General features: G+C 34.2%; 2 protein-coding genes across 2 annotated transcripts; both read left to right on the forward strand.

The window, feature by feature from the left end:
• The first annotated feature begins 1,435 nt into the window (after positions 1 to 1,435).
• LOC107915386 (uncharacterized mitochondrial protein AtMg00810) lies at positions 1,436 to 4,252 on the forward strand. The gene is made up of 4 exons (XM_016844549.1): positions 1,436 to 1,713; positions 3,080 to 3,222; positions 3,349 to 3,470; positions 4,049 to 4,252. The coding sequence occupies exons 1-4, from the start codon at positions 1,436 to 1,438 to the stop codon at positions 4,250 to 4,252; spliced, it is 747 nt and encodes a 248-aa protein (XP_016700038.1).
• An 8,629-nt stretch (positions 4,253 to 12,881) lies between these two features.
• LOC107914589 (zinc finger protein ZPR1) lies at positions 12,882 to 18,732 on the forward strand. The gene is made up of 16 exons (XM_041102189.1): positions 12,882 to 13,243; positions 13,332 to 13,376; positions 13,461 to 13,501; positions 13,591 to 13,672; positions 13,830 to 13,874; positions 14,015 to 14,071; positions 14,219 to 14,278; positions 14,360 to 14,487; positions 14,777 to 15,035; positions 15,392 to 15,458; positions 15,983 to 16,053; positions 16,128 to 16,217; positions 16,965 to 17,073; positions 17,603 to 17,694; positions 18,171 to 18,276; positions 18,392 to 18,732. The coding sequence occupies exons 1-16, from the start codon at positions 13,118 to 13,120 to the stop codon at positions 18,514 to 18,516; spliced, it is 1,503 nt and encodes a 500-aa protein (XP_040958123.1). The 5' UTR covers positions 12,882 to 13,117; the 3' UTR covers positions 18,517 to 18,732.
• The last annotated feature ends 97 nt before the right edge of the window (positions 18,733 to 18,829 follow it).

An 18,829-nucleotide genomic window follows, 5' to 3' on the forward strand; every position in this document is an offset into this window, starting at 1 on the left:
GAGGCTCCAACTAGTCCATACTGATATTTGTGGACCCATGAAGACCTTTTTGAATGGCAGTAGGTGTTTTGTGTTGTTTATTGATGATTGCACTAGATTCTGTTAGGTGATTTTATTGAAACAAAATTCAGATGTGGCTGACTTCTTCTGCAAGTTTAAGGCATTAGCTGAGAATCAAGCAAGTTTCAAGCTGAAGATATTGAAGTCAGATAATGGGACTGAATATATGTCTCAAAAGTTTCAGAATATTTGTGATGAAAGTGGAATTCAGCTCCAATTAACCACCATCTACACACCACAGCAGAATGGTGTTTACGAGAGAAAGAACATAATTGTTCTCGATATGGCAATGTGGCTGTTGTTTGAAGGCAAAATGCCTAACATTTTTTAGGCTGAAGCAGTAAATACCTCTGTATATTTGCTCAAGAGATTACCAACAAATGCAGTCAAAGGCAAAACACCATTTGAAGCTTGGTTTAGACACAAGCCAACTGTCTCACATTTGAAGGTGTTTGGCTGCTATGTTACACACTTGTGCCAACTGAAAAGAGAACCAAGCTAGAAAAGAGGTCTATGCTTGTAGTCTTTGTTAGCTATAACAACATAAAGAAAGGGTATAAGGTCTTTGATCCATCCACTAAAAGGATTGTTATGGGCAGAGATGTGAAATTCAATAAAGTCAGCTATTGGAAATGGGATGGAATAGATGCAAGTTTGTCTGAGCAAGACCAGTAAGACTTTGACCTACAGCATGTTGAGAATGAAGCTGAAACCGAGGATGGGTATGATGATGTACCTGTCAGAGGTACAATGACTATTATGGACATCTATAAAAGATGTGATATGACCATTGTTGAGCCTTCCAACTTTAATGAGGCTGCAAATGAGGGCTGCTAGAAATAAGCAATGGAGGCAGAAATGAAAATGATTCACAAAAATGACACATGGGAGCTGGTTGATAGGCCAGCAAACAGAAAATTTATTGGTGTGAAATGGGTGTTCAAGACCAAGCACAATGCAGATGGGTCACTGGACAAGCACAAAGCAAGGCTGGTTGTGAAAGGGTATAGTCAACAGCATGGCATTGATTTCTCTGAAACCTTTGCACCAGTTGCAAGATTGAACACCATAAGGCTGTGATTTGCCTTAGCTGCTCAAAAGCTATGGAACGTGTACCAGCTGGATGCCAAATAAGCTTTCTTAAATGAATTTCTCAAAGAAGAGATCTTTGTTGAGCAGCCAGATGGATTCAAAGTTCTCGGTGAAGAGCACAAGGTTTACAAATTCAATAAGGCTTTGTATGGCCTAAAACAGGCTCCAAGGGACTGGTATGACAGAATTGATGCTTACTTGTCAAAGTTGGGTTTCAAAAAGAGCATTAGTGAGCCTACACTCTATGTGAATGAGTGAATTGATTGAAGAATTCAAGAAGTAGATGCAAGATGTTTTTGAGATGACTGATTTAGGATTGATGACCTACTTTCTTCGAATGGAAGTAAAACAAAATGAACATGGCATCCTCATAAGCCAACATGCTTTTGCTTCAAAAATTTTAAGCAAGCTTTGCATGTCAAACAGCAAACCTGCTAGCACTCCTGTAGCACAAGGAGAAAAACTCTCCACCAATAGTGACCACAAACTAGTGGATGAGAAGAGCTATAGAAGTCTAGTTGGTTGCCTGTTCTATTTGATAGCAATGAGGCCAGATATTGTGTATGCAGTCAGCATGATGTGGTCGTTGAAAGTACCAAAAATATCCTATCCCTAATAAATAATGAAAAAGAATAGTAAAAGGGAAGTAGGGTCAAATCCTCAGGGACTGGACTTGCAAAATATCTTGTTCTATGAAATCTCAGGCAGAATCTTGCCCAAGAAAACTTGCATTCCTGAAAAAAATAAAATAAAAAAATAATAGAATTAAATGCTTGGATCTGAAAACAAAAAATAAAATAAAAATAGATTTAAGAATATTGAATTAAAATTTAGAGAAATTAAAAATAGAGTTGAGAGAAAGGAAATTCTTATGGGAGATTCCAGCCTCCAGTTGTCTCGTTCCGCCTTGAGTTCAATCCTCGGCTTTTAGATGATCCTTCTCAAACTGAATAAGCCAGTTATAGTGGAAGAGGACGCCTACGACCACCAGCTCTAAGGATTTAGGCTTACGATTTGGTGGAACCTGACTCTAGCCAACAATCGTTTCTGTGGGATCGTCTTATACTAGATCAACGCTTCTCAGTGGTGAATCTCACGCTATTTTGTCTCTTGGGCTCGCCAACCTCTAACGCAATAAGCTAACGAACCGACTGTGCAACCTTCCCAAAACATACAAAGCGGTCGCCTTTGCATACGTTGAAAAGCTTACTTCTTAAGGGACATGGACGAAAGCGTCAGCCCCGTAACGCGGAGAAACGATGAATACTCGTTGAGAAGGCTAAGTACGGATTCTAAGCCTCAAGAACCCTTTTGGTGATATATCGACAACCTTTGGCTAGATGGATTTAGTGGCTCATGGTTGTGATGGAAAAGAAAATAAATATAATAAAAATAGAGATTTTATTGAAAGGAAATATGAGAAGAACAAATGCCTAGACTTTTGGGGAGAGTGTGTTTACAGAAAAAGATCCATCTCTTTTGAGTCGCTTTGCCCACTATTTATAGTGTTAGGGGAGATAGTTTAATCCTACTTAAATTCCTAAAAGATAAATACATTTAATTGAAGATAAATAAAGATAAATAAAATAAAATCCTAAAAATAATCCTTAATAATTATCTCAATATTAATTATCCTAATATAATTAAAATAGAGTTTAATAGAATAAAATCTCTTCTTTTTGCATTTCAACCCTTGTGTCCACCATGCTTGCACTTTTGGCACCAACTTTTCCTTGTGTCGCACATTGGCCCATTTTATCTCTAAATTCACTCTTTCGGCCCTTAATTTTACTTTTGCCTCAAATTTAGTCCCTATGAGATAAAAGATCATAAATAGCTCTAATTAGCAGGATCATACTAAGAATAAATACATAATTAATACATAAAAATAAGTTATTCTAGAGTGTTATCACAACCTTTTATTAAGGTTCATGTATTGCTACAATGTTGCTCATTTCAAAGCTGCTAAAAGAGTCTTAAGGTATGTCAAAGGGACCTTAAGATATGGAGTGAAGTTTGTGAAGGCTAAGGAGCTGAAACTGGTTGGCTATTCAGATAGTGCCTGGGCAGGTTCAGTTGATGACGTAAAGAGCACATCGGGATATTTTTTCACTCTAGGTTCAGGAGTTTTATGTTGGAGTTCTCAGAAACAACAAACAGTAGCTCAATCCACTGCAAAGGCATAGTACATTGCAGCTGCTGCTGTTAATCAAGCCATTTGGCTTAGGAAGCTTTTGAGTGACCTGAATGTTGATCAAGAGGAAGCAACAGAGATCAAAATGGATAACCAATCAGCTGTTGCTATTGCCAAGAATCCTGTATTTCATGGCAAGACCAAGCACTTCAAGATCAAATATCATTTTGTAAGGGAGGCAGAGTTGTCAAGGGAAGTCAATTTGACTCACTGCAACTCGGATGTTTAGCCTGCAGACATTCTGACCAAACCATTGGCTAATACAAGATTTGAGTATTTGAGGAAAGAAATTGGAGTCTGCTGCTTTGTAGCCAAGGAGGAGTGTTGAAATTTGTCAACAATGCAGCAACAATCAAATGTCCATCGTGTATTTTAGCCATTTAAAAACTTTTGTAACATGTGACTTTTGTTAGTTTGATTGTAACTTTTTGTTTTGCTAAGGATTAGTCAAGTACTTAGCTGATTTAGTAGCTTTTTAGGTTATCATTAAGCTGATTTTACAGCTTGGATACTAGCATAAGTTAAGTTTGTTTTCTTCCAATGTATTAGAACTACTTATGTACATGTTATATTGCTTATTCAAGTAATGAGAATTGTCAACTCTTTTCTCTCATCCAACATTCGTTTTTGCTTCTTTTTTTATCTTTCAAACACAAGTCTTTGTTGTTTTGATCTTTGGATACTGATTTAAAATTAACACAGGCTTTGCCAATATTTGATGTGGGTAAAGAAAATGGAAGTGGAATCAAGGAACTGGGATGTTTAGTCGAACTTGGAGACGAACTGGTCATATATAATCTTCAGAATGTTAGGAACATAGAAGAAGCTAGGGCAGCAAAACTGTGGGAGAAGAAAAAATTACAAAAAAATTGGAATATAGATGGGAATTTCCAAGGGAAGTATTAGAAGGGTTGGAACCTCACTCAAATTTGAAAAACCTAAGCATTGAAAATTATATGGGAGAGTACTATCCGTCATGGTTGTTGGTAAGCAAGACTGTTGGTGACCCATGTGCTTCATTTCAACCCATGAATTCGGTGGAGTTGAAGCTTTCACGTTGTATGAATCTGAAGCATCTCCTAACTCTTGGGCAATATCCTAATCTCAAATTTCTTGAAATAAGAGTTTTAACTAGTGTGAGGTGCATAGGAAATGAATTTTATGGTAATAACAACAATGGTGATGAAAAGAATCAGCCAATCACCTTATTTCTAGTATTGGAGGTATTCACCCTGAAAAATATGAAAAATGTGACAGAATGGCTAGAAGCACAACCAAAAGTGGTATGTGTGTTTCCTTCATTAAAGGTGTTAGAAATTACATATTGCAACAATCTAAGTAGCATTCCAATAATGAGTAGATTTGCTTCTCTTGAGAAACTCTCTCTCGAGGAGTTAAGTTGTGAGGGAGATGGATTGTTTCCCTCTACTCTCAAAAAATTAACAATCCGGGGTGTCATTACTTAAAGTCCATTCCAAGTGTGGAAGGTGGTGTCTCTTTTCTACAACAGCTTCAAGTGTCGTATTGTGACGAATTACGTAGAATAGGAGAAGGGTTACTAATTTCCTCCACATGTCTAAGAGATGTAGACAGATCATTATGTCCTAAATTGATGTCAACTTCTTTCAATGGCGGATCTCAGTCTCTTGTGAGTCTTCGGTTAAAATGGTGTGATGAATTAAGAGAGATAGAGGGTGGATTATCTGCTGACACGAGCCTAGAAACATTAGAGATAGAACGTTCTAGGATGATTTCAATTCCCAGTTTAGATGGTTTCTCCTCTCTTGTAGAATTAAAGCTGATAAACTGCCAAGGACTAACAAGTCTACCAAATGGATCGTCAACTTGTACTTCACTTGGGTGTTTGTCCATACGCAATTGTACTAGTTTGGAGTCAATTTCAGAAGATGTAGGGCAATTGCATTCTCTCGAGGAATTGTTTATATATCGTTGTCAAAACTTGAAAAAGATCCCGAAGGAGAGCCTTGGGTGCCTCACACGTTTGAAGAGTCTGCTAGTGGAGTTCCCGGGTCTTAGTTCCATCCATCACCTCCATTCTTCCCTTAAAGAGTTGCATTTGCATGGATAGGATAAACTATGCTCGCTGCCAAATCAAATTCAACACCTGACAGCACTTAGGCAATTATGTATTTATGACTTCAATGGACTGAAAGCTTTGCCAGAGTGGTTGGGGAACCTCTCCTCCCTTGAAATTTTACATTTTGAGGGCTGTGAAAATCTGCGGCAACTGCCATACAAGGCAACGCCTCTCCCATTTGCATTCGTTTTATATCCTCAATTGTCCGCGATTATATGAAAACAAATTCGAGCTGTCCAAGATTTCCGGCATTTCAATTTTCGAAATTCCAGCATATTTTTAATTTTCTTAAGCGTCTCAGACTTGTTTTAATTTTTAATTGTCAGATTTAATTTTCAGGTTTCTATTTTTGTTTTTTCAAGAATTATATGATTGTCTCATTCTGTTCTTTGCTCATTATAAGCATTTACTTCTGTTCATCTTTTTCCTGTTGCAACGTTTACAAACATTATAATTGACAAGAACCGATGATTTTCTCTGTACAGTTTGCTTTTGAATCAAGGATCTAGTGCATGAAAGATTCTCAAACCACACTGGGCCTCTTAAAATGGGGAAATTGAAGGAATCCTCTGATAAATTGCTTCAAATAGCAGTTTCATTTAGTAAGAGCTGCATCCTCTCTTCTTATTTGAATTTTTTACATGAGAAAACTTGAATTTCAGTTCTATCATTCTTTGAGTCAGAAGCTATCAAGTAACTCGAAAGCCTCATGGAGAGTTTTCTTTTTTAGTTTATATTAAAAAAAATTAACATACTTTGTTTGTTTAAGTCTAATCCGATCCAAAATATGACCTAAAGTTTTGTTCAAACCCGTCCATAATTGTAAAAGATTAATCCAAGTTCATTTTAGATCCGTTTGTATTATTTTTAATTTTTTTTAAAATATTTATATTATTTAATTTAATATTTAATAATTTTATATATTTTTCTATTTATTGAAATTTTTTATATAGTCATCTTAACATTATTTTAATGTTTACATTAGACTATATTATATATCTAGTATAGGTTTATTTTTTAATATGTTATAAATTACATAATATATAAATATAATATAATATATTAATATATTATAAATTTAAAAAAGGATCAGGCCAGGCTCGAGCCTTAAATGTTCAAGCTCGAGTGCGATCCATATTTTAAATAGGCTTAATTTTTTGCCCAAGTCCATTTTTCGGGTCAATATTTTTACTAAAATCCTCCCAAATTTCAGGTGTACCATCGAGCCTGGGCGAGTAGCTCAGCCCATGAACAGGTCTACACACACCTCGTGACAATTCTCCCCACTTTCGAACCTTAAAGATCAATAATCTCACCACTAAATTCATTCCTATGCACTCAGTAAGTAAAACCGCAATACAAAAGGTTTTACTAACAATCTGTACTCTAATAAAAGTTATTTACTTGAATAAGTTTCTCCCTTACAATAGATTTATGTTCGAGACTTACTGACATAGAAAATCAATAATAATCCCAATAAACAGTAATACAATGACCTATTTATAACGTAATAATAGAGAATAAAACAAATATGGACTCTTGACAGCTAATTAGAAAAAGTTTCATTAATCCAATTCAAATGTCCAGGTTGCAAGGGATTGACTTGGGTGATTTAATATGTGTTTTCCAAGTAATATGACTTTCATTAATGGGCTAGATATCCTCCAAATAATCAACACAATAAATTATCAATACTCAAATATGGAAAGTGTTACTAAACAACTCCAGTGCTAAAAAAGTGGACACTTCCCTGACACTTCAAAAATTAATTTCATATTTATCAACATTTATTTATATGAAAATGGCATTTTTATTTTATTATGAAATAATATATTTGTTAACTAATATTAACATATGTTTCAAGCAAAGCAAATATTTAAGTAATTATTTTTTATTTTAATTTTTAATCAAGTATAGAGATGATTTTTTTTATGCATCTCCTTGTATGTCCATTTAAATTATTCATGTTTCTAGGATTATTATCCTATCAATTTCTACTTAAACTTTTTCAAAATTAAAAATTGAAATAAATTCTTATAAAAATAAAGTTGAATCATGAAGTATTTGTCCACAACTCAATAAAAAAATGTTTTTTTTTAATTTAAAATAATATATTCAAAACAATTGTTTTTATAAATCATCATGAATTTAATTTTAACAATAACAAAAATAATCTTATTAATAGTCATATATTTAATCTATACATAATTTATTTATATTTTTAAAAAAATATTAAAATAGTTATTTTGTACATTTAATATCCAAATTTAACCCATTTGAGAAGTTTTCTTTTTACATTTTTGCTTTAAATCCTGTATTTAAAATGATTTTCCTAATGCCTTAGAAATCATTTTGATAAATTTAATCAATCCTAAAGCATTATCATAAATTTAATTTTCATAATTAAAAAAATAAAATATTAATATCAAATGAATTATGGAAAAATAATTATAAATCCCAACGTAAAGGCTAGTTAAAGTTTGAAAAAAAAAACTAAAAAATATATTACCTTACAAATATTTCAATCTCGACAGACTTTAAAAAAAGAAAATTTAGCATAGCCAGCAAAATCAAGGAAATATAGGTAATAATATTTATATTTATAAGAATTATATTACATTGGTTGTTTTCTAAGTTATAAATATTTCATGGATGTTTTAAAAACAAATTTTGTATCATATCTCATTATAGATTTTTAACCCATAAATAAGAAAGATAATGCGTTTCGGTACACTTAAACCCACGTCCTCCTGTATTGATAACAATATCTATGCTAATCGAGTCAAGACTCAATCAGCAAAAAATATGTGTTATTAAATTTAAATTCGAGATTAGATATATAAGTTTATTATTTTAAAAAAAATCTATTTAAGTGTCAAGAATTATGGTATAAAATTATTTTGCGTAAACTGCATTAATTGTTCCTAACCTTTGATTGAAATTACACTCAATTTTCAAAAGTTACATAATTGTCACTAAAGTTATATAAATGTTACATTTTTGTCACTTATCTATTAACTTCCGTTACATTTTGGCCACTTATCCGTTAACTTCCGTTAAGATGGTGATGTGGCACGTTAATTTAAAGGGTTAATAACCAATTTAACCCCTGGACTATAACTAAAATATCAATTTGATACTTTTAAAATTTTCTTTAATAATAATTCTAAAAAATTTTAAGGGTAAACTATTCAGATAGTCACTCAAGTTTTAATGTGTTCCTATTTTAGTTTTTGAATTCTTTTTTGTTAATTTAGCCACTTCTGTTAGATTAATTATCATTTTTAGTCACTCCACCATTAAAATGTCTTGACCACGGAACGGAATGCCGATGTGGCAATATTTTAATTAGTATAATAACATATTTAGCCCTTAACACTTTACACATTCTGTCAAGTTGGCCCTAATTCTAAAAAAAATCAACAAATTTAACCCTCAATGTTTGTGCATTTATCAATTTAGAATTCAAAGAGTTCAAAAAAGTTATAATTTTAAAAACTTAAAAATATATATTTATTTTAGAAATAGATAAAAATATAGAAGAGGCCTGGGATGTTTTTCCGGCACATGCCATAAACAGAAACAATGGCGTGTAGCAGGAAACATTGCAACAACAGTTGCTTTTACGGCGTTGTTTTAATGAGTGAGCATCACTGGTGGAGCCCGTTCCCCCGTTGCTATAAACCAAGTTTGCATCAGTCAAAGAAAAGTATAAATTGTTTCATCTGCAATGAAAGTGCAACAAAGTAATTATATATATATATATATTTTATATTTTATATTGTTTTAAATAATAGTAGGTCAATTTTTTCGTGTTTAACATATTTTTTATGTCATTTTTAATAAATTCTTCTAAAATTTTTTGAGTATTAATCAATAAATACAATTAACTGAAACTAGAAAGGTCATGTCACTCCCTTGTGTTTCTGAAAATAAAAACCGTAACTGAAACTATAACTTCTCTTTTCTTTGTTTACTTTACAAACAGAGACTAATCCAAATTTTATGTGTCACTGTCTTTTTCCTCGTATTTGATTATCCTGAAGATATCATCCATTGTTGTTCCTTTCGGTGCTGTTTTTGGCCACACCAATAAAACACTTTGTGCTGGTATTTCAAGGACAAGCTGAACAAGCTTCGTTCCTCATTCGCTCTCACTCGAGCTTTCTAGCAAGATGCAGGGAGGGGGCAAGTTGATGAGCCTGTCAAAGTCTGGTTGGAGCAGCTTAGTGATATCGCTTATGAGGAGGATGATGAGTTGGATGAGCTCTTACGAACATGTCCGCAGGAAGGTGGACAACCAAATGAGTAAAAAGGTCTGCAATTTCTTCTCCCTTTCCAAGAGTCCCATGGCATTTACTCTAAAGATGGCTAAAAAGGTAAAGAATATTAACCTATCCATTAAGGATATTAACCGTCAGGCCACTGACTTTGGACTCCAACAAAGACTTCAAATTTCGTCTCCAGTGTCTAGTAGAGTAGGAGGCACCCACTCCTTTGGCGACTCATCACGAGTTGTTGGAAGGGAAGCTGATGCCCTAAAAGTAGTTGATCTCTTCATTGGTTCGACCACTCGCCAAAGTTTGTCGATAGCATCCATAGTAGGCATGGCCGGTTTGGGCGAAACCACTTTAGCAAAACTTGTGTGCAACAATGGCAAAATAAATAATTATTTTAAGAAAATAATGTAGGTTTGCATGTCTGAAAACTTTGATTCTCAAAGAATATTTCAAGAGATGCTTGAATCTCTTAGTGGGAGAACTTGTGACATGAAAAATAAGAATGCTATACTTGAAAATATTCAGAATGAGTTGGAAGGAAAGGCCTACCTCCTCGTACTTGATGATCTGTGGGATGAGGATATTAAAAATTGGGAGGACTTAAGGGATAGTTTGCTGGGAATGAATGAAAGTAAACAAAGCTGCATTCTGGTCACAAGTCGTAGTGAAAATGTTGCAGTAGTAAGGGAAACACCTCTTGATCATAGGCATCATCTTAAGGCAATGGTAGCTGAAGAGTGCTGGTCCATTATCGGCTTTTTTTCAAAAATGACCCTAAATTATCTATTATTTATGAAAATGACTCAAATTTGAAATTAAGTATGTAAATGACTTTTTTGAATAGTAACCTTTGGTGCCACCGTTACACTTGGCTGCACCAACGTCAAATCGGCAATCAATCATTGGGTGATGGATAAAAAAAAATATTTTTGGTAGGTTTTGCCGGCGACACCAATATGTATATTTTATATACCGGTAAAAGTACATGTATTCTGATTTTTAATATGACAGAAAAAAATTAATTTTTTAATAAGTGTCGCCGTTATCATTGGCGACACCGAATGATGACAAGTAAAATTTGAAATTTTTTTTTGGTGTAACCATTGATGTTGATTGCATCGCTTTTTTGTGTTAGAAGAAATTTGCTTCTTCTTTTTTGTCATGCCATTGATTTTGGCTGCACCAATATTTTTGTCAGAAACTTTTGAATTGAATTTAAAAAAAATTAAGGGGCAAGAAATGATAAAAAGGAGGATGGAAAAAAATAATAAAAATAAAAGTAGAAATGAGAAAAAAGATAATGGAAGAATGCCAAAAAAAAAAGTGGGATAAATTGAAAAGAAAGAAACAATGCTTGAAATGAGAAATTAAAAAATAAATGGTTAAATTGGGTCAAGTGGGAGGCTCAATTGAGCCAAGGGTCTTGGGGGCACCAGGCCTGCCACCTGACCCGATTTGACCCTTCAAGTCACGGGCTTGACATATATATATTCATATCTTTTCCGAATCGTTCAAACCTACCCCACAACTCTTACCATATAAATACATACATTACACATGGTCTCCCCACCCTCCCTCCAACCCTCCTTTTTTTTTCCTTTAAAAAAAATTATCAACCTTCCCATTTTTATCTTAATGTTCCGAAAAAAAAAACTAAATAAAATTTGAGAATATCAAATTTGGTATCAATTGAAAATTTCAAGTTTCTTTTCTAACTTCGGATGAATAAAATCCACAATTTCTTTTATCAATTGCAAAGAATTTAGTTTTTTTCGAAACACAAAAATAAAAACGAAAAGGTTGATATTCTTTTTAAAGAAAAAATTGAGGGGCTGTAGGGACCATGTGGTGTAGTACATGTATTTATAGTGGGAACGGTGGGGGAGGTTTGAAGGCCGTGACCCGAAGGGTCAAATCAGATTAGTGGCAGGCTCGATGCCGCCAAGACCCTTGTCTAAATGAGCTTGTCACCAGACTCAAGTTGACCCTTCGGCTCATGGGCCTAACATATATATATTGTTTTTTCTTTCATTTTTTATTTTCTCATTTCAAGCATTGGTAATGGAGACACCTACCAAAAATATTTTTTTAATCCAAGGCCCAATGATTGGTTGTCGATTTAACGTTGATGTAGCCAAAGGTAACGGTGGCGCCAAAGGTTATTATTCATGTAACATCCCGCCCAACATAGTCCTTGTTTGTGATATGTGTGGGCAGAGTGTTGGCTAAGTATAAGTTAGGCAGGCTGATTTACACCCTATCTATCAGTGTTGTGTTAAGTGTTGGTTGTCACGTCATGATTGGTGGACTATATGGCTAATCCAGTAAGTCTGTAATGACTTGGTTGAAGGATTTGTCTTTTGACGAAGTATAGGTTATAGATCCACATGTCTTGGCGTGGCCGTTGTGGGGAACCCGCCAATCAGCGGATTTTTTTGGTAAGTTGTGTTACAGACCCTTCTACTAATATTTGCCAGTGGCGGATTGCTAGGTTGTGGACCCAATAATTTTCTATATGAGCACATGAGTATACTGTATAGTTTTAATTAGTTTCTATCTCACTATTCGAGTTTTTGTTAGAGTTTAAGCAACTCAAATTACTAAGTAAGTTTAATTTAAATATCAATATCTTAACTTGAGGAGACAGAGAACATTTTAGTTCTTAAATTTTAACAAAATGGAATACATATTTGAAAATTTTGAGAATGGTTTCTGGAAAACAAAAAATATTTATAAAATTTAAAAAAAATTAAAAATTTTAAATTTTAAATTTAATTAATGAATTCACTTTAATTTAAATTCATTTAAATGCAGTCAGTTCTTATTTTATTTTTCATCTTTCTATTCTAAAAAAATAGGGTACCAACCATGTTTTTATAATTGAAAATAAAATTTTATTTTTAATTACCAAAATGTAATTTTCAAGTTAAAAACAATAAAATCTATTTTTTTAAAATCAAAAGTAAAAAAATAAAAAAAAAACATAATAATATTTTCAAAAATCAAACTCATAGGCTTACTTTTAACAAAACAAATGTAATTGAATGGAAGTCCAACAATTCAATATTTACCTCAAATAGAATTCCACCTGAAACTCAATTCATGTCTCTAATTTCAATTAAAGTTTCTTAAATTTGCCTTTAGTCTTATATAAGCAATATAATGCTGACGTGTCAACTCGTTGGTTTGACTAATCTGGTAACAGTCAACGACAAGCGGGCTTTGATTTTGGGCTTCTCCAGATTGTGTCTAAACTAAAACTATTGAGAGACCTCAGGAAACTCCTCGAAGCCTTTCCTTTCTTACATTTGTCCGCCGTTCTTCTCCTTCTTCGTCTCCACGGCTGGCTGATATAATATTACAAGGTCGAAGAAAAAAAGAAACCAGACAGAAATGGAAAGCAATAAAGAGAAAATAGTAGACGACGTCGGTTCAGTAGTTGAAGCTATATCTGCTGATGACGATAACGCCGCTCCTCTTTATCAAGTCGAAAGCCTCTGCATGCGCTGCACCCAGAATGTCTCTCTCCTTTTAATTTTTATTATTAATTTAGTTCTTTTTTTATTTCATCATTGTCGTTTGTATTTATTTGACTTTTTTTATACAGGGAATAACAAGGTTTTTATTGACCTCAATTCCTCATTTTAGGAAGGTAATTATCAAAGCGTTGAACTCTTTTTCCCTTTTTTTTTTTTGGTTGAATTTTTTTTAGTGATTTATGTTTTTTGGCTTTCAGGTCCTGCTCTCTGCTTTTGAATGCCCGCATTGTGGTGAAAGGTAATCTCGTTTGTTACTTACTATATGCTTAAAACTGATGTTCCTTTTGAAAAGGTTTTTTTTTTAACGCTTCTATTTGTGTATATTAGGAACAATGAAGTTCAATTTGCTGGTGAAATTCAACCAAAGGGATGCCATTACCATTTGGAGGTCCAACCAGGAGATCCCAAGGTTGTCGTCAGTGCTTGATTCTAATATTAAGTTCAATGCTTTCTTCATGTTTTATATTTTTTTTATGTGTTTTTCCGTATGCTTTGTCAACGATTTGAAGAAGCACTAGCTGTAATAAGTGGTAACTACGCCATACTAATTAGTCTCTTTAATGTAGTTGTTTAGCCGACAAGTGGTGAAATCCGAGTCTGCTACCATAAAGGTACATTTTCTTGCAATGATCATGAACTCAATTTTATATTTCTGTTTATGTTTCATCGAAGATTGGCTCCAATAGATATGTCTCAACTAAAATATTTTGAATTGTTCCTTTTTTCTTACATGGTTTAATTCTTCTTGTAGATCCCTGAACTGGATTTTGAGATCCCTCCTGAGGCTCAACGGGGAAGTCTATCAACGGTATTTACTTGATTCTGTTGCCTATTATGTTTATGCTGTATTTATCTGTTAGGTGCTTCACAGAGGCCACCCATTTATCCCATATATATTTTGGATTTTCTTCCTCTTATTTTTGCAATCAACTCAGATATTGTCTAATGCTTCTAGGTGGAAGGAATACTAGTACGAGCTATAGATGGACTGCAGGCCCTTCAAGAAGAACGCAAGGTTTATTTTGTGATTGACATTCAATGTTGATTGATGTTGTGTAGTTTTCGGTACTTGACATGATTTGCTTTTACTGGACAGAAAGTGGATCCTCAAACTGGAGAGGCAATTGACCAGTTTTTGTTGAAGCTGAGAGCTTGCGCAACAGGGGAGTCACCTTTCACCTTCATCTTGGATGACCCTGCTGGAAACAGCTTTATTGAGAACCCGTAAGAGGAAAAATTTTATTTTTAATGACCTTTTATGTTTTATTTATGTGCTTATGCTTTAGGCATGATGGCTTGTTCAAATGAAAAGCAGTTGTTTCCATGTAAATGATCAGTGTGTTTGTCACAGGACAAGAACTGAAAATTTTAAATTCCTTTTGCTTATATTTTAGCTTGAACTAGAAAACTTATTTGACTAGCACTTTTGATTGGATAGCTTTAGAGTTTTAGAATTTTTAAAATCTTAAATTGCCTTAATCTAGCTTACATTAGAATGTTGTAATGTCATCAGGTTTGCTCCATCTCCTGATCCATCATTGAGCATCAAATTCTATGATCGAACTCCTGAACAACAAGCATCGTTGGGATATCTTGTTGACCCATCACAGTTGAATGCTGATGCAGCTATGGAGGAAACAAGCAATGATGTTGATCAAATAAGAAGACAACCACATGGATCAGTAGGAGCGGCAGCTGGTCAAAAGGCTATTGCTCAGAGTAATAGTGCTGAAATTGCGGAGGCTTTATTCCGGTATTCTGCCCCAGAAGAGGTAAGCCAATTTCAACTGTTATATTAGATAGATTCATGGGAAGAAATAAAAGAACCAAATTGATGAGAGGTGAAGACAAGTGATTTTAATTGTAGTGCATTAACCACTTATTGTTTGAATTCCAAAAACAAAGAAAGATAGGAGAGGGAGAGAGGGATTGTGATTGGCACTGGCAATTTAGTCTCTTCCTTTTCACTTCTCTCCTTAAAGTTGCCATCTTCATTTAAATGAAAAAGAAAACACACACACCTCTCTATCTAAATATGCTTAATTTTATAGTATACTAGGATTTAGCATTTTGTCTTAAATTCCCCTTATACCTATTTTTTCTGGTACGTTTTCTTGCCTTCAAATAGGTGATGACTTTCCCATCAACATGTGGAGCCTGTGCTGCCAGAAGTGAGACTCGGATGTTTGTAACCAGTATCCTCTGTAATTGTCATGTTTTGCATTTCGAACAAAGCAATATTTCTGCTACATGATCTGATCCAGTTTTAGTGCTATACATGATGAGTGTATCTGGATTTGATTAAAAATGACTAGTTATTTGTTTATTGTGCTTTCCATTTTTGGCTTGCTCATATGGAGTATGGAAATTGTAGATGTTTCAAATGTTGATATGTTGCTTTATCGTAGCAATTGTAGAGGAGGTGAAGCAGATTCTAATGGTTCTTCATGAGTTAAGTTTATTGTTAACATGTGTCAAGTGGAAAGATGCTTGCATCTCAGATGTCTGATCTGGAGTAATGATTTAATGGTACATTTATCTTATTGTATGGTCACGACAAGCACATATCCCCCTCCCTGCCCAGACCTCTTGGCCTGTTGGCATCTCGGCTACAGACTTAGAATATTGTTGCAAAGCCTTTTTATCTGAATCAGGTGTCGTCACATATGGTCTATTACAAAGTTTTATCTATAATTTTGTTGAGCTTAACCACATACAGGGATTCCATATTTTCAAGAAGTTATTGTCATGGCATCCACATGCGATGCTTGTGGCTACAGAAATTCTGAGGTTGGTGATGATTTTGCTTGTACTAGTCTTTTAGCCCAATTACTTTGTCGATATTAACCATGCTTAACTTGCAGTTGAAACCTGGTGGGGCAATTCCTGACAAGGGAAAGAGAATAACCCTGTCTGTGAAAAACATCAATGATTTAAGCCGTGATGTTATAAAGGTTTGTTCTGAGGACACAATATCATTTTTCTTAGTGCATTGTGTTAATGACTAGTTTCTCAACAAAATGCTGCATTTCCTACTTGTTTGTTTGCGCAAATTAAATTCTTTATCCCTACGTAGACTGGTATTCCCTTTTTTTCCTCTCTTTTTTGCAACAATGCACAAGTTAACAAGACAAATATAGTGCATTTGTTTGCAAAAGCCACTAGTTCTTAATTGAATGTTTAAGAGTTTTTAGATCTTTGCGGATGTAATTTGTGGAGGTAAATCTACAAAGTTATGTTTTGGCCAAAGCAGCCTTCCTTTGAGAAGGGTGTCTAGTGGCATTTCGCATTTGATGTAGACAATTTTCTTATCTGAATATGAGAGTGAAATGTAAATAAACACCCCGAGCTTCAATTAGAGGGAAATCAAGGGAAAAAGGAAATATAAGGTTACAATAGGGATTGTTAGCAATCACACTTAAAGGCTGATTGCATCCACAGTATTATCATATCTTGGCCATATAAAATATATTTTCATGGCTGTAACAGGTACTAATATAGTCATTAATTTAGTTTGCACATTTAGCAATTTAAGTTGACATTGCATCCTCTCAAGTTTTTGATACTATTATTACATTGTGCGTCACCTTTGCCTCAAACATGTAATGAACATTTCATGGGATTGAAATCGCATGTTCTGCCTGTTCTTTTTTCCATGCTTATGGTAAGTTATCTAACAAGTGGTTTTGTAAGTTTATCAGTCAGATACTGCAAGTGTAAAAGTCCCAGAACTTGATTTGGAGCTAGCTAGTGGCACACTTGGTGGGGTTGTTACAACGGTTGAAGGTTTGATTACCAAAATTAGTGAAAGTGAGTACTTTATTACTCATTTAGTTTTTCCATGTGAAACTCTGTTTGATTGTTGATTCTGTTATTTATAGTTCTTTTTCCTTCATTGTTTGCTAAGTTTGAGCACTTCACCCTCAAATGGTTCTCTTCACAACCTCGTTTAGGTGTTCCAGAAGAGAGTGAGACTAAATTTCTTTTGCTTGCTGATTCTGTTGTTTATAGTCCACATCCACCTTTATTTACTAAGTTTGAGCCTTTCACCCTGTAATGGCTCTATCTTACAAGCGATGCTTTATATTTCTAGAGCAGAGTGAGGCTAGTTTGCTACTATGTACAGCGTAGACCTCCACATCTTCATTTGGCTAAAACTTTTGCTTCATTCCTAGGTTATTCAACTAAGTTCCCTCTATTTACTTCCACATTTTTTTTTATTTGATGTTCTTGGGCAACTATCACTACCTTGTTTCCTCATTGCATGAATTTGACGTGAAGTGCTTTAATTATATATATTATGCATATTAATTGTACTATTCCCAATCTCTGTGTTCAGGCCTTGAGAGAGTGCATGGATTTACTTTTGGAGATAGTCTTGACGAATGTAAGAAAAACAAGTGGCTAGACTTTAAAGCAAGGTTGAACAAGGTACCATCTCAACACTGCCTCTGGTAAAATTTTATGTAACCTGGTTACAGAGAATACTGGTTCGTTTCAGCTCTGCCAGTCAGTATGCCTTTGTGCCATTTCAATTTCTTGATAAATACGAGTGCCTAGAATGCATGTTCTTTATCAATTAATAACTTAAATTTAAATATGATGGATACTCGGTGTATTTAAAATCGAGGATAGATTGAGATGTATAGCAATAAACATGCAAAATTAACAATGAAGATTACTGCCTCATCTTCCTCAAGACTTAAACCATACATATGACCCATATATTTGTTCTTGTGTTTTTGTTACATGTATATGGGGAAGATATGGAGATATTTTGCATCCGTTAGTCCTTGACACTTTTATTTCTTGCAGAATGAGATAAACATCAAATGATCTGTACAAGTAAAGAATAAAAACCTTAACCTTTTTTCTTCTCACGGAGGAGTCTGGTTGCTATTTTGCAGATTTTGAGCATGACAGAACCTTGGACTTTAATTCTGGATGATGCATTAGCTAACTCTTTTATTGCACCAGCAACTGATGATATTAAAGATGACCATCAACTAATTTGTAAGTTCTCTAATCTTGACAAAGAGCTGCTACCCCGTTTACCATTCTTTTCCAATAATTCTTATGTTGGCTCTTTTCCTTTGTACAATTCAACAAATTTGGATTGTTTCTGCAGTTGAGAAATATGAGAGATCATGGGAACAAAATGAAGAACTGGGCCTGAATGACATCGACACCTCTTCAGCTGATGCTGCTTACAACTCAACAGGGGTGACATCCAATGAGAACCCCCAAGAATAAATGAACTGCAAATGATGTGTGATCCAGAGCAAGCATTGGATCAAACTGTGTTGTGCAAAACTATTCATACTGGCTGCTGGACTGAAACAATGTATTCCTAAAAGATTTAGAGCCGGACTGCAATTTTGAGGCTTCATATATACTTATTACTGTAAAATTATACTGTAAGGATTTTTTGTCTACTATGACTAAATTTTAGAATTATTTTTGCTTTGATGTTTCTGCTTTGTCATTCATATATTTTTAAAGAGCTGACAATTTCGAATTGGATACAGTTACAAGACAAAAAAAAACCCTGTTAAGGTCTTAATGT

The sequence above is a fragment of the Gossypium hirsutum genome, chromosome D10 (assembly GCF_007990345.1).
Source record: "Gossypium hirsutum isolate 1008001.06 chromosome D10, Gossypium_hirsutum_v2.1, whole genome shotgun sequence".
Lineage (NCBI taxonomy): Eukaryota > Viridiplantae > Streptophyta > Magnoliopsida > Malvales > Malvaceae > Gossypium > Gossypium hirsutum.